The 20,634-nt window shown below is 40.8% G+C and overlaps 3 protein-coding genes, 1 long non-coding RNA gene and 1 pseudogene across 4 annotated transcripts in view; 2 read left to right on the top strand and 3 right to left on the bottom strand.

Annotated features, from left to right (window-relative positions):
- LOC116064544 (zinc finger protein 239-like) overlaps window positions 1-20,634 on the top strand; it is an 893,026-nt gene that overhangs the window by 38,954 nt on the left and 833,438 nt on the right. The gene's annotated exons all lie outside the window — the stretch shown is intronic.
- Window positions 1-20,634, top strand: part of LOC116034141 (hemicentin-1-like) — a 1,482,957-nt gene that overhangs the window by 1,191,719 nt on the left and 270,604 nt on the right. The window lies entirely within an intron of this gene.
- LOC116034901 (zinc finger protein 436-like) overlaps window positions 1-20,634 on the bottom strand; it is a 90,770-nt gene that overhangs the window by 24,263 nt on the left and 45,873 nt on the right. Inside the window, exons 5-6 of the mRNA XM_035993877.1 lie at window positions 17,847-18,052; window positions 16,351-16,516 (exon numbers count right to left, since the gene is read on the bottom strand). Of these exons, the coding sequence (XP_035849770.1) occupies window positions 16,351-16,516; window positions 17,847-18,052 (372 nt within the window). The remainder of the gene's footprint in view (window positions 1-16,350; window positions 16,517-17,846; window positions 18,053-20,634) is intronic.
- Window positions 48-5,173, bottom strand: LOC116034900. The gene is made up of 3 exons (XR_004101236.2): window positions 4,917-5,173; window positions 2,818-2,970; window positions 48-144 (listed from the first exon to the last, which is right to left on the bottom strand). It is a non-coding gene; the product is annotated as an uncharacterized LOC116034900 (long non-coding RNA).
- LOC118493644 lies at window positions 10,321-11,438 on the bottom strand (annotated as a pseudogene).

The raw sequence follows: 20,634 nt of genomic DNA, 5'->3' as shown, positions 1-20,634 counted from the left end.
CTCCTCCTCTTCTTCCTCCTCCTCCTCCTCCTCCTCCTCCTTCATTGCCGCTGCTGCAGGAGGTGCTGCAGGCTGCTCCTCTTCCTCGGCCTTCTTGCTCTTCTTTCCTGCTCCGGTCACCAGCTTGACGTCTGCTGAGGGCTCCTTTGGTAGACCCAAGGGGGAAACATGCAGAGATAATGATACAAGGGTTAGAAGAACTAATGGGAGGTGGGAGTGAATTATAGTTTACCATGTTTTACTATATTAAAATGTTCTGTTTGAATGGAGAAAATGCAAGGGCTGATGAGGTGACCAATCCATAGGACTTCAGAGTGTGAAGTATCTCCTGCATTAAAACTGAAATAACTACTAAAATGTAAGCCACAAAAGTCATTAACTGGAGCTACAAGCTACATGCACAGTAGCCTCAATCAACGACAGTTAATTTACCAGAAAATCACCAGATGTTCCTCACCTGCAAAACTCAGTTTGTTTCAGAAACAACAACAAACTTTGAGCTAGCGAGCTACACGCTGAAAATGGCAAGTTTAGAAAAATGTTTTGATGGTGCAACAAGGCAGGCCTGGTTGGTTCTTTCATAGAATAATTGTAAAGATTTACAAAGAATATGTTTAACGTTACGCCATTTTATATCTAACTGGGATGTTTTGGGAGCGATTGTGGCCGGATTGCTGCAGACGAAGTAATGTTACACAGGGTGATACACTGGTAAGAGCTAATGACGTTTAGCCATGTATGCAGCTCATTTAAATAGCTCACTTTACTGTATTGTGTCAACAGTTAACTTCATTTTATATTACATGTGGCTAGGGTTGGGTACCGTTCACATTTTTACCGGTGCCGGTACCAATATCTGAAATTTGGTTCCGGTACCCAACGGTACTTTCCCGTTGTAACAACAAAAAAATGAATTTCAGTTGTAAAAATATTTTCAAAGCTATTTATCCTAGAGTAACTTCGCTCCGTCCACACCTCTGTGTGTGTGTGTGTGTGTGTGTGTGTGTCTGCTCTCTGTCAACATGCAGATGTGACAGAGGTGAAAATGTTCCACCTAAACAAGTTCCTTCCTGAGACTATTTAGCAGAGCCAAAGTCGTTGCGTCCAGAGCTTAGCGCCGCCCAAGACTATTGTGATTGGTTTAAAGAAATGCAAACAAGTCAGAGAGTTTTTTCTCCTATCCCAGAATGTCTGTGTGGAGGAGCCAGACCTTACTCTGCAGTGCTGTGGAGATAGGTCTGGCAATGTCATACTACATGTACAGTAACATGCAGTTGTTTGCCTTTAACTATACCGATATGGCTGTATGCACAACGACAGACAAACAAAGGGACAAAACCTGTATCAAATCCCTGATTAAAAAATCCCCCCAAAAGCTGCAAAATAAGTCAGGTACAATATTTACCTGAGTTATTAATGGCCAAACACGAATAAACAAGTCCGCCTGCCTTTAACTTAAAACAAAATCCACACCCAGACCAACAGTGGATTTAATATCAAGTACTAGCTGAATGATAGTACCAACCCCGCTGCAGGTCTAGAGAAGGGCCACAAGGCAGACATTAGACCTGATATGGACTGGGCTGCTGCTAAAGTTACAACAGGGTCACATTTTTGGGTGTATTTGTCACTAACTTTGCAGCTGAATCAACCCAGTTGTCTCTTTAAAATAAATGAGTAGCATCTGTCCTCTACACAATAATGTTATGACACGTTACACTATACAGAAGGTCTGGTCTAGTTGTTCCCAAGTTCTTGAAGGGAGTCAGGACAAATCCATGCACATCTACAGATTTGAGGGCATACATCACTTGCTGGATGTCTATGGTCTATTTGCATATCAATAAAGATGTTTTGAATACAATGCACATTGAATTTGTAATTTCTCCAACCTTTATACTACTTCAATTGTAAAAATTGGAAGTCTGACATATTACATTTATTATTATTAGCACTCCATGTTCAAAGATGTACTAGCTGTCAGTTCATTTCTTATACGCAGCTGCCATCTAGTGGTTGTTAGTTGTAACTCTAAAAGTATGGGGAACTTCTTAATTAATGTCTGTTTAGTAATTCATATTTGATCCTTTATTTTCTTTCCAGAAGCCATATTTGAGCACACACACATACATGTGTTTGTGTGGGGGTGCTACTCTGTGTGAGCGACTCCTGACATGGCTCAGCGTTTGCGTGTTTTACCGTGAAGTTTTACTCTTCTACTGTATGTCATCTTTCACATTTTGTTGGTCGGGATGTTGAGGGAAACAGCTCTTTATCTGGACTAAAACATCTCCAAGAAATCCTTCATCCCCTCTGCCATAGTCATACTGAACAGCACCAAATGATCACCAGTCAGCTGATACCTCAACACCCCCATGTCTGGTTTTTATATGTCTGGGTCAATGTCTCTTTGTGACTGGAGCCTTGTCAAAGAACATCTTCTGTAACCCTTGTGTAACAGACAATAAAGTATTATCTTATCTTTAAATGTTATGGGGAAGATTAAAAAAGAGAAACTGGATCTGTGAATTCTCACAGAATCACAATTGAATTCATATCTTGCTACTCAGTCAGAATCTTATTAAGCTGGAGTCCCAGTCTCTGTCACAATAATCATATATGTGATGTTTTAGGCCTATTGGCAGACATCCATTTAAAATGTAGCCAATGACATATAAAGAGCCTTTTCTCCATGTTCATGCCAAGTACATTTCCAAGCCTGTACTTTGTTACTTTTACTTGAGTAAAGAAGTTAAATCAGTACTTCTACTTGAGTACAGGAAGTGAGAACTTTTGCCCTCTCTGCTGAACACTAACCTGAACATGGCTGCTATCAGAGTCCCAGTCTGCTGCTTGTCTTCTGGGGACCTCGTTGCTCCGCTGCTCCTGGTTCTGGTTGTCCTCCTCCATTCCTCTCTGGTCCTGAAGTCCAGCAGATGTCCACTGGGGCTGCTGGACTCACTCTGGATTCTGTTCAGTCCAAATCAAAGCAGCAGAGATCTTCAGGAGCTGCTGTCTCCTCTCGTTTTCCTCACATCCACACACAACTACAACAACAGTCGGAACACTCAAAGCAGCAGCTGGGAAACGGTTCCATTTCCTTCCTAGCTCCAACATCAACTCAGAGGAGTTTGGAGAAAACAGCATTATATTAAACTGGGAATAAATCTAAAGGGAAAAACTAACACCACCATAACGCTGGTTAATAAACACAACTTGGGCCGTTTCCCCTCACACTGCTACGGTGGCCCAGACGGTTCAACACAAACACACAAGATACAACACACACACAAAAGATACAACACAAACACACAAGATACAACACACACACACAAGATACAACACAAACACACAAGATACAACACAAACACACAAGATACAACACAAAAACACAAACACACAAGATACAACACAAACACACAAGATACAACACAAACACACAAGATACAACACACACAAAAGATACAACACACACACACACACACAAGATACAACACACACAAAAGATACAACACACACACAAGATACAACACACACACAAAAGATACAACACAAACACAAAAGATACAACACAAACACACAAGATACAACACACACACACAAAAGATACAACACACACACAAAAGATACAACACAAACACACAAGATACAACACACACACAAAAGATACAACACAAACACACAAGATACAACACACACACAAACACTAATAATTCTTGTATGTTGAGAAGTAGGCTAAGTGAAACATGGTTCCTGGTTAATTCTGATTACTGTCACTATGTGATTGTCACAAATAAGCAATGTTGTTCAATATCTTTGTATTTTCATATGTATGTATACTCTGACATTCAGGCTACGAAGGAACAAAGGAAGTGGTGTGTGTGTGTGTGTGTGTGTGTGTGTGTGTGTGTGTGTGTGTGTGTGTGTGTATTTGTAGGGTAAGACTGAGGACATAGACTGTACACATGCTAACATCCAGTCTATGAACAAACCCTTTTACATGGTCTGGGTGGATTTCATTCAGACCAACCGTGTCTGACCGTGAACATAGACCGTGTATGTGTGTATGGATGACATATTACGCCCCTAACACTGGAATAGGCAGCATGCTGAAGGGAACACAATTAGCATTCACTTTAAACATCTGTTTACCGTAACCATAATCACACACACACACACACACTTTCCAAACCAACCGTATGGAGGGAATTAGCCGCTGGGAGCTGATCAATAACCAGATAGATCCGGTTAACAAGTTCCAAGCTACTGAGACTCTCCACAGCTCGGTAATAATCATCTGTGTTTGTTTTGATCAGAGGGAAACTCGGCCACACTTCTGCTCTCAGAAATAATGAAGCTCCACTACATTTAGAACGGCTTGGCTTTCTAATATTTTAGAAGAAGGTCAACAATGGGAGCAGCTGACAGACACACACATACTAATACTTTCTATCTTTTTCTCTTTGTTAGAGAGAGAGAGAGAGAGAGAGAGAGAGAGAGAGAGAGAGAGAGAGAGAACAACTAACAAAGGACCGTTTCCCTCCAAAACAAACGAGGGTCGAATGGGAAGCTAACTTCAGCGTCGTTGATGCAACAAAACATGAATATGAACTACTAGCTAGCCTGCTACATTACATTACATTACATGTCATTTAGCTGACGCTTTTATCCAAAGAGACTTCCAATGAAGTGCTTTCAACCCTGGAGGTGCAAACTCCAGACAACAAGTAGTAAGAGCAAGTACATTAGCTTTAAATAAGCTAAACCACAAAGAGCTAGCTAGCTTCTGCTCAGCTCCGTTAGCATTAAGCAGCCGAATGGGACGCTAACGCATGCGCAGCTCTGTCTTCTCTTCTCTGTGACTGCCGTGTAAAGAGCAGTTATTAAAGTGTTTACCTGAGTGTGTGCGGGTTTACCTGGAGCTCTGTCTTCTTAAAACTCACTAATAACAAACTACACAGCTATCCCACCGCCAGACACACATCACAGTGAAGACACCAGACTTCCTGTTTCCTCCCAGTCAGGGTTTTTCAGATTAAAAGTTTAAAATGAAAGAACGTCACCACCTGGAGGTCAGGAGGGAAACAACAGATACACATTCAGTTAATTAATCAGTTAGTGGTGGACTGGAACTGAGGACATTTACTCAAGTACTGGACTTAACTCAAGGTACTTGTACTTTACTTGAGTATTAAATAATGTACAGCATTTTAATAACTAAAATAATGTATAAGTGTAAGTATAAGGAGAAATTAAAAAATATAGATTCATTTTCAGCAGTTTACTTTATTTTTCCACCAGACTCCCTTGAATTAAAACAGAAATGTTATTGTGAAGTTCTTGTACGTTATTCTCTGGCGCTACCCTAACTGGCTATGTACTCCGGTAAGAGAGTCACTGCAACCTTCAGTTTTAGTTCAACAGATTTATTAACATCCAGATCCAGCAGTGAATAAAGTGGTTGTGGCTTGCAATAGTATGCGTTGGGCGCATATGTGTGTGTGTGTGTGTGTGTGTGTGTGTGTGTGTGTGTGTGGTTTTCTGGAAAATAAGGAAATACAGAATATGTAAATATAACCTGAATGCACATCTATACAGATTAAAGAGCAATAAGCAACAAATCACTCCGCAATATACATAATTGCTATGCAATAAATAGTTGCTGTGCAAACAACCAAATAATTCTGATAGTAATGGGAATCAATAGAGCCCAATGTAGTAAAGAATAGAGGTTTCATTGTGTCCTTATATCTATTGGCCACTAGATGGCGCTCTAAGACCACTAATGGAACATAGCAGTAGCATTCAGGTCCAATAGTCAGGTTGACTACACAAACAAAGATACATGCAACACCAGCATGGACATTAAACTGTGCACTACATTCTCAATAACGCACACGGCAACACAACAGAAGCTTATAAAAGTGACAACTTTAGGAGCAGCTGTACTCACGTCAGCAGCAAACTACAAAAGGAAATGGCAAAGTTGGGCATGTGCACAAATGCATGAGTCCAAGGAGTGACGTAGGCTCATCAGTCCAGCAGGGAGTTTTCCACAGTTATGATTATTAAACACACTTATTTCAAAGCCTTGTCCAAATCATTCCACACATTCAATTCCTTTTTTCCAGAGTTCATGTTAGTCAACTGAGTAACTAAGTACATTTACTCAAGTACTGTAATTAACTCAAGGTACTTGTACTTTACTTGAGTATGAAATATTGTGTACAGCCTTTCTATAATTAAAATAATGTGGACGTATAAGGAGAAATGACAAAATATAGTTTAATTTTAAGCATTTTAATTTATATTTCCACCAGACACCATTTAATTAAAACAGAAATGTTATGATTATTAAACACACTTATTACAAAGTGGACAGAAACTAAATAAAACTACCAAAAGCTGTCTCAGTTCATCTTTACATGGAGTCTGGTGGAAATATGCTGGCTCTATACACGCTAAAAGTCCTGATTATTTACATGGAGTCTGGTGGAGTTTGGTGATGGTGATTTCGGGGCTGTTTCATGTTAAACTAAAAGGATCTTCCTCTTTATCTAAAAGCTCTATCTCTGTAGGTAATGTTGTCAGACACTTAGAATAATAATCTGAGTCTGTCAGCACTTTTAGTGGATGGAAACGTTCTCTTATGTTCTGTTTAAACACAGAAATGGCAGGAAGGAGAAATCCACCAAATCAAGTCCCAAATAATCAGCATGAGGCCTTGTTTTATTTCATTTATTCTGTTCAGAGAACTGAAGAGGTCCATAAATCCCTGCAGGTCTGCTGCTACGTCCAGGACCGAGCACAAGCTTCTTAGCATGAGTAAGCATTCATTTGTTTCTAATTTCTAGAAGTTTAAAATCATTGACATTAATTTACAAGTCAGGTGAATAAATCAGCTGTTTGCTATTTGACTTGGTCTGTTCCCTGCTGCTCCATCATTCTTTAGTGTTGGCTGGAAAACATCATCATCAGAGTCTTTACTTTCAGTCTGAACAGACCTCAACAGATTTAAAACCACATTCAGTCACAGGAAATACAAACAGTCAATATGTAATGTCAGACAAAGATTATTAAATGAAAGTCCACAACGGAAGATAATATGATGGTAAACTACAAAACAACAATAACTTCAGAGCATACAATTAAAAATGGGCAACTTCCAGTTGGGTGGACACCACGACCACACCGCTGTGAAAGCTCCCTGAACATCATTTATCAGAGTCTGGTTGTCACCCCTGTCTGCAGCAGTCTCCTTTGCTCCATATCTTTATAACGGAGTTAACCGGAGCTGACTGGAGCTAACCGCTAATCAGAGCTAATGGTTGCTAACAGAGTCTTCAGTTCTCCGTGTCTGTATCCATTAACTGTATTTATGGACCTGAGACCAAATAAAACTCTTAATTCTATTAAATTGGCTGAAAAAGTTACAAGTTTTAAACTATAACTCAGAGTTGTTTGAATGACAGAAATCTGCTCAGATGAGAACTTAATGAGAGCAACAGGACATGTATAGTACAGAACAGTAGGCTATGTTTAGGAACCCCAAAACACGGATAATACACTTCAACACATGAACAATGACCTAACAAACTAAATGAACAATAATCTACTTCAGATAGCCCTGGTCTTAACAGGAGACAGAAGGAAACAGTGCTGAGATTAATAATAATATGTAATGTTCTGTATGGAGTATAGTATAGTATTATGGGTATTTTATCTGCTGAACCGTTAACATTTGGCAATAAAATGTAAATGACAAGTCACACCATGGCTACACTTTCCTTTCATTTGTTTTAAATTCAATGAGCAACTTCTTGTATTTTAACAGAATACTAAGCAGCAGAAAGGCAGAACACATTTTAACGTGTATTTATCACAAGTAATATCATTTTCACAATATTCAACATATTTTCCTCACATCGTGTCGCCCTAATAACTACCTTGAAATTGTGTCTCATGCTGCATAGTGTTGCAATATTTTCATTTCTATCTGTAACATATTTTAGTCTAATTTGTTAAATACTGTACTTTTCAGATGAAAAGTCCATCCCACTCCCTGTCCAATAAAAACCATGTATCTCCAGATGTGTGTTGATGTTGAATGTTTGTGATAAACTGAAGGATGATATGGAGTCATAAGAGTGTCATAAAGAAGAATACACCTGTAATAAAGTAAGAAACTTAATGTGAAAGTTCAATTCTATTCAGTTTATTTAAGAAGAGGACAGAGCAAATTAATAAAACAAATGTTCATACAGTACATGGGTTAAAAATGCCAGAATTAGTCAAAAGCTCACAAATTTCCCCCCAAATACAACCAGCTGGTCTATCCACAATTAAAGAAACTGTTCAGTAACACACATAACAAACATCATATTCAGCATCTTACTGAGGTATTACTAATTACTGAAAGTAATACTTTACCTGACACAAGCTAGCATTAGCTTAATTCAGTATCAGGACACTTAACTTATGTTAACTTAAAAGGATAAATGTTACCTTTTGTGATATTAATTTCAACACTTTCGTAATAGTTAAATATTGTAAAACATCTTCGTCTTAAAGAAACTTGCCGACTTATTGGGAGTTTGTCTTATTCACCGTAACCCCCAGAGTCCATGCATACCCTTCTCATCTCCGTGCGTGTCGTAACTGTCTGACGCACTGGAGGTAACTGTTTCCATCTAGCCTACTGCTCCCAATAAGTGACAAAATAATGCCAATATTTTCCTATTTACATGTTGTGATTTGTATAGTCACAGTGTGTACAACAAGGTTACATGAGACACAGCCATCTTTTAACCGTATACATACTGGGAACTATATTCTCAGAAGGCAAAGCACTGCAACTTCTGCTACTTGGGCGGAGTGACTTGCTCGCAGCACCTGAGAAGCCCCGTGGTGAGGAGCAGAGAGTTCTCTCAGAGTTGTAGTAATATCACTCCGTCCAACACAGCTATCAGGGCATGAGGAGGAGGCAGGAGGAAACAGCTTGGCCAGGGCTCAACATAAGCAATGGCCCAATGGCCCGGGCTAGTTGATTGGCCAGTCTCTGGCCCACACGGGCCAGTGACACTTTCGTTTGCCGGCAATTTCCAACAAAAGCCAACCAGCCAAACCAGCAAAATGCCATGCAGCTTCAAATCCAATTCATTTGGATACAAGCGTTGCATTATGGAAACGATACCAAGGATTATTTACAGCCGCTGGCACAGATGAACTAACGCTACACTTGTTACTGTAAGTAGCTGACAATAAAACCTCCATGATTAAAATGTCAATACTTATCAATACCCACCTACCTGTTCTACAGGTATAAACATGTAGAAACCCATATTTCAGTCTGCACTGTCCACTCTTGTCCACCGCGCTGTGGAAACAGCTCTACTCAGCAAATAGCGACTTTATACAAACGAGCTAAAATGAAAGATGTCAGTTTGTAGTCTTAGTTTGCAATGCATCTTGGACTTTGGACAAACTCTTATAACCTTAGCTGCTGTGTTAACGAACCATCTTCTCCGCTGGAGCGGTACCCTATGGATGTATTTTAAGACCAAAACAGATACATGTGGCTACTTAATATACACGTGAATGACGCCATCGTCATGTCCGCGTTCTTCACTCTTGATGTTGCCGGTTGTATTCTTATTTCAAATGAGGCATACAGGATGAATGCTAGCCTGCTTATCTGTCCATTCATCATTAAAGCTGTTGTTTTCCACAACTTTTCGCTTCAGCCTCTTTGACAGTGACATTTTTACCTGACCACAGGCCTTTCTTACTGCAAGCATTTTCCACCAATCAGGACACTGCATACTACAACAATGTTTCAGTAATCACAGACTTTAACCATCACTCCTCAGTGAACTGTCTCCTAATCTGAGCTCATTTTCTAATTAAGTAGTCATCTAGATATCATTATGGATTTTCCATGTCTTTTAGGAGTTTACTTCCACTAATACATGTAAAAATTTAGTAAGAAAGTGAAATATCAAACAATATGTGTATATAAATACATTTTCTTTTCTTTATTTGTAAGTCCGGCCCCAGGAGTGTCTGCTTAAAAAAATTCTGGCCCTTAGAAAAATGTAGTTGATGACCCCTGGTCTAGCTTTACTGCTAATGGCACAACTTACAGCCGAAGTGGCTAGCTGGGTGGGTTATAACCATTTTCTGAAGCTTCATGGTAGGTGCGACGTATATTTTCCTGCTTTTTTGTCCTTTGCCAATCACCCCTACATTTCTTTCAGGACCAGTAAAAATGTATAAGAGGCCAGCAAAACTGTGATCTACCGGCCCCGGGGACCAGTGGGGAATTTTTTTTTTTATGTTGAGCCCTGGCTTGGCTCTGAAACATGTTCACAACGAGGCAGTGTGAATGCGCTGGTGTTTTTTAAGGTTACTACTCACAGAAAAAGTTTTCCCACATTGTTCACACCAGTACGGTTTCTCTCCAGTGTGAACACGTCGGTGGCTGTTAAGGCTACTACTCACAGAAAAAGTTTTCCCACATTGTTCACACCAGTACGGTTTCTCTCCAGTGTGAACACGTCGGTGGCTGTTAAGGCTACTACTCTCAGAAAAGGTTTTTCCACATTGATCACACCAGTACGGTTTCTCTCCAGTGTGAACACGTCGGTGATATTCAAGGCCACCACGCTGAGAAAACGTTTGACCACATTGATCACAGCTGTACAGCTTCTCTCCAGTGTGAATGCGTTGATGTTTTTTTAGGTTACCACTCACAGAAAAGGTTTTCCCACATTGTTTACACCAGTACGGCTTCTCTCCAGTGTGAATGCGTTGATGTCTTTTTAGGCTACCTTGTTGTGTGAAAGCTGCCCCACATTGATCACAGCTGTACGGCTTCTCTCCAGTGTGAATGCGTTGATGGTATTTTAGGCTACCTTGTTGTGTGAAAGCTGCCCCACATTGATCACAGCTGTACGGCTTCTCTCCAGTGTGAATGCGTTGATGTTTTTTTAGGCTATCCTGTAGTGTGAAAGCTGCCCACATTGATCACAGCGGTGTAGATTCTGTCCAGTGTGAACTCTCTGATGAATCTTTAAATATCCAAATGACGTGAAGGATTTGTCACAGTGCTGACAGTGGTGACTTTTGGGTCCCTCTCCTCCTCGCCGTTTCTATAGCAACAGACAAACAGAGAAAGTTAGTGAACAACGTTCTTTAAACCCTGGACTTGGCCTCACTCACAATTTGAACTCTTCTTACAATAATTTATGACAAAATGAAGTAAATATGTGCCGGTTGCAGACGGGAAGAAGGAAGCAAATGTACTCTTCATAACTTTTGAAGTTGTAATGAAAGAACTGTAACACTAATAAAACAGCGAGAGAAAGCGTGGCAGACAATCGTGGACCGCCTGATTGCGTAAGCAGCCTGAAAAACAACCACTGCTTCAAAACCGTCATAATCATACCATTCAAGGAATTAGGCTACTAATCATTTGCATAAATTAACAGTTGTAGCCTAGTCTTTGCCTTAAAGTGATCATATTATGCTTTTTGGCTTTTTCCCTTTCCTTTATTGCGTTATATATCTTTTTTGTGCATGTTATAGGTTTACAAAGTGAAAAAGCCCAAAGTCCACCCCAAAGGGACTTATATTGTAGTCCAGCCTTTACTTCAGAGACGAATGTGCTTCACTTTGTAACACACGTTGTAATGCTCGCATAGCTGCTAGTGTGGCACGCCCTCATACTCTGCAACTGACTGGCTAGTAGTCCTTACCTAGCTAATGCGGAATCTACACATCTCAATTCTCCGAACCCAACCCAAGCGCTCTTTGGTGATGTGGTTGATTACGTTATTCTTGATCATCTGTCATCTATCATCGTATGAAGCCCGCCCTGACACTTTGATTGGTCCGAACAGCTCTGGTTCGAGCATAGTTGCTCCACAACGGATCAAGTCCAGACCGAACTTCCCGACCTCAAATGTTGTGGGCGGGGTTAAGTTCGGTTGGCATCCAGGCTACTATTCTGGTACAACCTCTACAACAATTATGAACCTGAAAATGAGCATAATATGTGCACTTTAAAAAGGTGAGCAGAAGATAATTTTACTTCAAATGCGGACGGTCAAATGCTGTAAATAAATAACATTGTAAAGGCTACCATACACAATGCATAGGAATTATATATAGGCTAGCAAATAATAACAATAAACCCACTAATAACTGCATTATCATAATGCAGTGTAACTACTTCAGCATGTAATGCACATAAAACACAAATGTGAGCAAGGGCATTCAACAATCGCCATTATATCAAATCAACAGCCACGCGCAACCTAGCTAGCAAGTGAAGAACACAAACAACGAAATCACCAGCTAACAATGAACTGACAACGTTATACGACTTACAGTTCTCAAGGACACACACATGCGATCTCCACTGGCTAGTTATCCTCCGACAGACTCTTTGTCCTTTCTCTCTCTTTTCTGCCGGGTGGCTCTCTCGCGGTGTGAAGCGTGTGTGAAGTTTAGTTTGCTAAATATATCAATTTTTTTTTGTTGGATATTGGATGTGAAAAGAAGAAAATGGTTCTTCCATAACATTGCACTTTAGATGTGTGTGAACTTCCCACACCAGGAGTAATTTATATAGTTCTATTTTATTGTGATCGATTATCTGTTCAAAACATTTTCTATGTTCTATTCAAAATGTAAAATGTTCTATTAAAGATAGAAAATAAATATTTGTGTGCTAGTAAAGTGGTTAGAAAAAAATGTAATCGGCTAAAATCGGTATTGGCAGGTCAAACTCAATGAAAAATTGGCATCGGCCTAGAAAATTGTAATCGCTGCATCTTGTAATGGCAAAATTATATTTAAGCATGATTCTTTAATATTCTTGTTTTATTTCTGTTTTACTTTGTCTCACAATGCTGAAAGTGAGTTTTTCTCATTCTCAAATGTTGAAAGTAAGTGCCACAAAGTCTGGGAAAGTAATGTGTACGCTGAACAGATAGGGGCTACAAGGTCCCCCTAAACTATCTGTTATTTCTGCCTGAATAGTTGAGACTTCTCACATAGTTGAGATAGACGGGATGTCTAAACCTTGGGGTACAAAGTGGTACAGAGGGGAAGAAACGTAGTGGCTCCTGAATGTCTGACTATGTTTGATTGTAAGAAATGTTGAGTCATGTTTAGAAAGGGGGGGCATGTCTTTCTATCTCACTGGAGATGCATATATACTGTGTGCTTTTTGTTATTCGTTGAAGAGACCTTTCACACCAGAGCTGCGTGCCTTTTGTGAACCGCGTGCTTCCTATATTTGCAAATGTAAATAAATACTCAAAGATCAAACTTTGGTTTAATTCTCAAATCGTCCTTATTTGTTTCATCTGGTGTTTTTGATACGCACTCCTGCTGCTAACGAGAAAAACTTCCACTACAATCTCTAATTTTGCACTAATAATAATAATAATAATAATAATAATAATAAGGTGAACAGAAAAGGCTCCTACGTGTTTGTAATTTATTTATTTAAACAGGGATAATGAACAATTTAACATTAAGTCGTTGAGTCGGGCTGAGGAGGAGAGACTAGGTCTAGTCAGGCTGAGGAGGAGAGACTAGGTCTAGTCAGGCTGAGGAGGAGAGACTAGGTCGAGTCAGACTGAGGAGGAGAGACTAGGTCGAGTCAGACTGAGGAGGAGAGACTAGGTCTAGTCAGGCTGAGGAGGAGAGACTAGGTCGAGTCAGGCTGAGGAGGAGAGACTAGGTCGAGTCAGACTGAGGAGGAGAGACTAGGTCGAGTCAGACTGAGGAGGAGAGACTAGGTCGAGTCAGACTGAGGAGGAGAGACTAGGTCGAGTCAGACTGAGGAGGAGAGACTAGGTCGAGTCAGACTGAGGAGGAGAGACTAGGTCGAGTCAGACTGAGGAGGAGAGACTAGGTCGAGTCAGATGAGGAGGAGAGACTAGGTCGAGTCAGGCTGAGGAGGAGAGACTAGGTCGAGTCAGACTGAGGAGGAGAGACTAGGTCTAGTCAGGATGAGGAGGAGAGACTAGGTCGAGTCAGACTGAGGAGGAGAGACTAGGTCGAGTCAGGCTGAGGAGGAGAGACTAGGTCGAGTCAGGCTGAGGAGGAGAGACTAGGTCGAGTCAGGATGAGGAGGAGAGACTAGGTCGAGTCAGGCTGAGGAGGAGAGACTAGGTCGAGTCAGACTGAGGAGGAGAGACTAGGTCGAGTCAGGCTGAGGAGGAGAGACTAGGTCGAGTCAGGCTGAGGAGGAGAGACTAGGTCGAGTCAGGCTGAGGAGGAGAGACTAGGTCGAGTCAGACTGAGGAGGAGAGACTAGGTCGAGTCAGACTGAGGAGGAGAGACTAGGTCGAGTCAGACTGAGGAGGAGAGACTAGGTCGAGTCAGACTGAGGAGGAGAGACTAGGTCGAGTCAGGCTGAGGAGGAGAGACTAGGTCGAGTCAGGCTGAAGTAATTTGGATAGATGAGTGTTCACGGCTTTCCTCAACAGACCGTGATAACAGATTTCCTGATGCTAAAATGGAGAAAACGCGTTGTGCATACTTTACACAGAGTGAGCAGCAGCTTCTTATGGAAGTTTGATGAAGTGAAACACATTATTAGTAAAGAAGAAACACGGCCGCTGTAATCAAACAGTGAGAGAAAGCGTGGCAGACGATCACGGACCGCCTGAATGTGTAAGCAGCCTAAAAATATACATTTACTGACTACTGCTCTGAACTGAAACATCATAATCATACCATTCAAGGAGTTAGGCTACTAATCATTTACACAAAGTAACAGTTGGAGCTAGGGCTGCACAATATATCGTAAATTGTGCGTTAACTAAACCTCGTGGTGCATTCAAAGTTATTCTAAAATACCCTTTTCTCATCTGTTTTTGTAGCCTGACAAGCCAGACCCACATCAAGATGTTGGGTTTGGAACTCACCATTGACAGGGCTTGTAATGGCGAAATTTCTTGTAAGCATGATTTTATATATATTTTCCTTCTCTATTAGCTTTCTCTCATAATGCTGAAAGGGAGTTTCTCTCATTACCACATGTAGAATCTGATTCTAAGTGAGAATCACAAAGTCTGGAACATAATGTGAGCACTGTTTGTCTGAACAGATAGGGGCTACAAGGTCACCCTAAAACTATCTCTCCTGATACATTTAGTTCTCCCATGCCAGTTGAGATGCAACTGGGGGGGGGGGGGGGGAAAGTCGTACAGGGGGAAGGAGGCGAAATGGCTCCAAGATGTCTCTTGTGTTTTTTGATTGTCTTCATGTGTATCAGATTGCCTGTGAGAAATGTAGAGTCATAATAAGCCAAGTGTGTGTGTGCTGTCACTCTGAAGATGTATTTAAGCTCAGTGTTTCTGTTCACTCATTTGAAGAGCCTTTCCACACCTGTGCTGCGTGCCTTTTGTGAAATGTGTTCCTCCTATATTTGCAAATATACTTAATAAAATACAAAAACCTAACTTGATTTAGTCTTCGACTGCTTCTTTATTGTTGTTTCACAATACTGTTTTTCTTCCAAAACCTCTACACCTGCTGCAACGAAAACTTCCACCACAGGCTCAATCCGAGGGGCGGGATAAACGGTTGTCTTTCAAATTCCCTCTGCATGCAATAGGACAGCGCTACAAGCAGGCAGAGCAACGAAGAAGGTAGCGAAGCTAGTTGATAGATTAAACTTTTGCCATATCCGGTCGGTAAAACTCTGAACACATCTTCCTTTTTTAAGAATGACTTCAGTGCCGTTCTTTGTTCTTTTCTCAAAGAAAAGCTGAACTCCAAGTCTTCCAGAAGACTGCTGTTCCCAGCAGCAGCAGCAGCAGCCATAAGCCCACCCACTGACTCTATACACAATGTGATTGGCCTGACTAGAGTTAGTTTTTTCCAGCTCACAAGCCACCGGAGAGCCACCGGAGAGTGCTTAGACCCCCTTGGCTGCAAATTAAATTTGCTGCCGCTAAGGTGCGTCTAGATCTCTAGGCTACTGTTTTTGTCGTTGAACCGCAATTTACTGGTGAAATACATTATTATTGTTATGTTATTATTACATTTTTAATAAATCATTTCAATTCCTCGCTTTTTTGTGCTGATCCGAAAAACTTATCTGATCTGTGACTGAAAACCGTGATCCAAACTGAAGCGTGAGTTTGGTGATCCATTGCACCCCTACTATTTTGCATGTATGTATATGCATGTGCATATTGCAATGTGGAGAGTCATTTATATATAAATCCTAAAAGACATTTGTGAAACCCTCTGTGTGCATTCATTAATATTGAGATTAGATTTCTGGGACTCTTCAGTCTGGAGTAACCTCTTTCCTTCACTCACCTCCTCCTTCTTCCTCTTGCTCCCTCGCTCCTCTGAGTCTCCCGAGGCCTCATGGACAACTTTCATCTTGCCCCCCTTCTTTTTCTCCTCCTTGTGTTTCTGCATGTACTCGGTGATAAGGTCGGGGCAGTCCAGGTTGTCTTGAGGCTCCCATGTGTTCTCCTCACTGGAAAGGTGAGTGCAGACAGAAGAAAATCTCCTCAGGCTTTGTTTTTAGGCAATACATTCTCACTCTAATTGCTAATTCGTATTATTCCTTTTATCCATTACCATTTTGTAAGGTTATTTGCGGGTCTGCAACTTAGTGTCATATATATATATTATATTAGAGCTGGGGGTAAACGATTATTTATTAAACGATTAATCGGGCGATTATTTTATCGATTAGTCGACTAATCTAACGACTAATTGGACGATTAATATAACGATTATTTTTCTCTTGCTCGATTAATAAAAACCATAATGTATCTCAAATAAATACCAAAAAATTCTTAATAATATATTTTATTAAACAATTTTGCACAGCAAAAAATCTTCTGCTTTACACAAAATAAAATAATTATTTTACTGTTATACAAAATGAAAGGCCAGCCTGTTTACTCTTTTACAGTACCAACATAACTCTCTTGTTCAAAAAAATCAAGTTGTAGTGCAAAAAAGAAAAACACTGTGCAGTGCACAGTACAGACATTCCTTGGATTGTTTAACACAACATAACAGTCCCAACATAAAACCTGATGCATAATCAAACTGACTCTCTTAACTGCTATTCTGTAGGTTTACATGCTAATGCAGCTGTGCACTTTGGTGGTGCTAGGCTAACCAACGCATTTTAGCTCTCTGTGCAGTTTGTTCGTGCTAGGTTAGTAGCTAACGTTCACGTTAGCTAACGTTAGCTACTATAGATAGCTGTGTTCTGCAGCCGTAAGCTAGCTACGTTTCAAGCCAACATTAGATGATAACTAACGTTAGCTAAACACAGCTGCCTAGGCGCCAGTAGCTAGCTAACGTTAACGTTAGCTACTAACCTAGCACGAACAAACTGCACGGAGAGCTAAGATAGTTAGCTAGCACCACCTAAGTTCGCAGACTACACAACACACTACACAAACATGAAATTGATTTAGCTAACGTTAGTACTTGGGATATTTTAAGTATTCCCATACCCTCGATGATTAAGGGCGAGCTGTTTTTTTAGGACTTTTTCTTTTCATGGGGCTTTTTGCAGGGCTTTGTTGGGAATTCTGTGAGGAGGTTGCTGTTTCCTGCAATGTTTTGGTCTCCCACATGTGTGTGTGGCGAAGCGTCGACGCAAAAATACGACGTCGACGTAATTTTGACGTCGATGCGTCGACGTCATCGACGCGTCGCTGCAGGCCTAATATATATATATATATATATATATATATATATATATATATATATATATATATATATATATATATTTATTTCAGGACCAAGAACACCAAGTATTAATATTATAGACTCATACTTACTCTGAGAACCCCTTCCATTTCAGCAGAAACTCTACTCTTCCCTTCACCACTCTGCGGTCCAAAACCTTCTCCACCAAATACTCCTCCTCCTCCTCCTCCTCCTTCATTGCCGCTGCTGCAGGAGGTGCTGCAGGCTGCTCCTCCTCCTCGGCCTTCTTGCTCTTCTTTCCTGCTCCGGTCGCCAGCTTGACGTCTGCTGAGGGCTCCTTTGGTAGACCCAAGGGGGAAACATGCAGAGATAATGATACAAGGGTTAGAAGAACTAATGGGAGGTGGGAGTGAATTATAGTTTAACATGTTTTACTATATTAAAATGTTCTGTTTGAATGGAGAAAATGCAAGGGCTGATGAGGTGACCAATCCATAGGACTTCAGAGTGTGAAGTATCTCCTGCATTAAAACTGAAATAACTACTAAAATGTAAGCCACAAAAGTCATTAACTGGAGCTACAAGCTACATGCCCAGTAGCCTCAATCAACGACAGTTCATTTACCAGAAAATCACCAGATGTTCCTCGCCTTGCAGAACTCAGTTCATTTCAGGAAACAACAACAAACTTTGAGCTAGCGAGCTACACGCTGAAAATGGAAAGTTTAGAAAAATGTTTTGATGGTGCAACAAGGCAGGCCTGGTTGGTTCTTTCAGGGAATAATTGTAAAGATTTACAAAGAATATGTTTAACGTTACGCCATTTTATATCTAACTGGGATGTTTTGGGAGCGATTGTGGCAGGATTGCTGCAGACGAAGTAATGTTACACAGGGTGATACACTGGTAAGAGCTAATGACGTTTAGCCATGTATGCAGCTCATTTAAACAGCTCACTTTAACGTATTGTGTCAACAGTTAACTTCATTTTATATTACATGTAGCTAAGGTTGGGTACCGTTCACATTTTTACCAGTGCCAGTACCAATATCTGAAATTTGGTTCCGGTACCCAACGGTACCTTTTTTCTGTACTTTCCCGTTGTAATAACAAAAAAATGAATTTCAGTTGTAAAACTATTTTCAAAGCTATTTATCCTAGAGTAACTTTGCTCAGTCCGCACCTCTGTGTGTGTGTGTGTGTGTGTGTGTGTGTGTGTGTGTGTGTGTGTGTGTGTGTGTGTGTGTGTGTGTGTCTGCTCTTTGTCAACATGCAGATGGCGTTTCTTCTATCAGGGTGAAAATGTTCCACCTAAACAAGTTCCTTCCTGAGACTATTTAGCAGAGCCAAAGTCGTTGCGTCCAGAGCTTAGCGCCTATGCAACACATTGGTAAAGTTTAAACCAGTCAGGAAGACACGGACCTGCATAGTCAATAGTACTACTCATACAACTACGACTAATAATAAGAATTTAATCATTGTTATTATGATTTCTATTAAAAATAGTGATCAATAACATTGGATAGACAAACGATTATGGCTTCTCACATTAGGTGATTCTGCTAACACAGTGAGAAACGTGAAAAGTTGTATTAAAAATAAATACAAACAAACACTCCACAGATCTCTCAACTGGTCCAAACAACAGAACAGATCCCAGAGGAGGTGGTCAGGACCAGTCATTTTAGTGCCAGTAAGAAGCTGGTCATGACCGCTGTGCCACTGGTCGCGACCAGTGTCTTTAGCGCCCCTAGTGGTTGTGACCACTGGTCTGTGCCAGAGACCAGTTGGTCCGTGCCAGAGACCAGCTGGTCCTGACCACACGGATCTTCATAATCAATAATAATAACAATAATAAATATTAATATATCTGATATAGTGTATTTTATAGATAAAAGATTATGATCTCTGACATTTATCCAGCTAACAGTGCTGCCAAAACGACAGGAAAGGAGAGAAAATACTAAAGCCGCTTCACAGACCACAGGGACCACAGTTCAGACCAGTGAGGAGCTGGTTGCGACCACTGTCTTTAGCTCCCCTAGTGGCAGTGACCACTGGTCCGTGCCAGACCACAGAATCGGCTACAACCCCCTCTCAGTTTTACTCTTCTACTGTATGTCATCTTTCACCTTTTGTTGGTCGGGATGTTGAGAGAAACAGCTCTTTATCTGGACTAAAACATCTCCAAGAAATCCTTCATCCCCTCTGCCATAGTTATACTGAACAGCACCAAATGATCACCAGTCAGCTGATACCTCAACACCCCCATGTCTGGTATTGTCTGGGTCAATGTCTCTTTGTGACTGGAGCCTTGTCAAAGAACATCTTCTGTAACCCTTGTGTAACAGACAATAAAGTATTATCTTATCTTTAAATGTTATGGGGAAGATTAAAAAAGAGAAACTGGATCTGTGAATTCTCACAGAATCACAATTGAATTCATATCTTGCTACTCAGTCAGAATCTTATTAAGCTGGAGTCCCAGTCTCTGTCACAATAATCATATATGTGATGTTTTAGGCCTATTGGCAGACATCCATTTAAAATGTAGCCAATGACATAAAGAGCCTTTTCTCCATGTCCACTCAAGTTTCTCAGCTTGCTCTCTAGTAACATTTGGATGGTCCAGGTCATTCACAAGGCTACTTTTACTTTTATACTTTAAGTACATTTCCAAGCCTGTACTTTGTTACTTTTACTTGAGTAAAGAAGTTAAATCAGTACTTCTACTTGAGTACAGGAAGTGAGTACTTTTGCCCTCTCTGCTGAACACTGACCTGAACATGGCTGCTATCAGAGTCCCAGTCTGCTGCTTGTCTTCTGGGGACCTCGTTGCTCCGCTGCTCCTGGTTCTGGTTGTCCTCCTCCATTCCTCTCTGGTCCTGAAATCCAGCAGGGCTCCACTGGGGCTGCTGG

This window comes from Sander lucioperca, chromosome 17 (genome assembly GCF_008315115.2).
Source record: "Sander lucioperca isolate FBNREF2018 chromosome 17, SLUC_FBN_1.2, whole genome shotgun sequence".
NCBI lineage: Eukaryota > Metazoa > Chordata > Actinopteri > Perciformes > Percidae > Sander > Sander lucioperca.
Note: the sequence above shows the minus strand (reverse complement) of the source record. Positions and strands in the feature narration are given on the sequence as shown.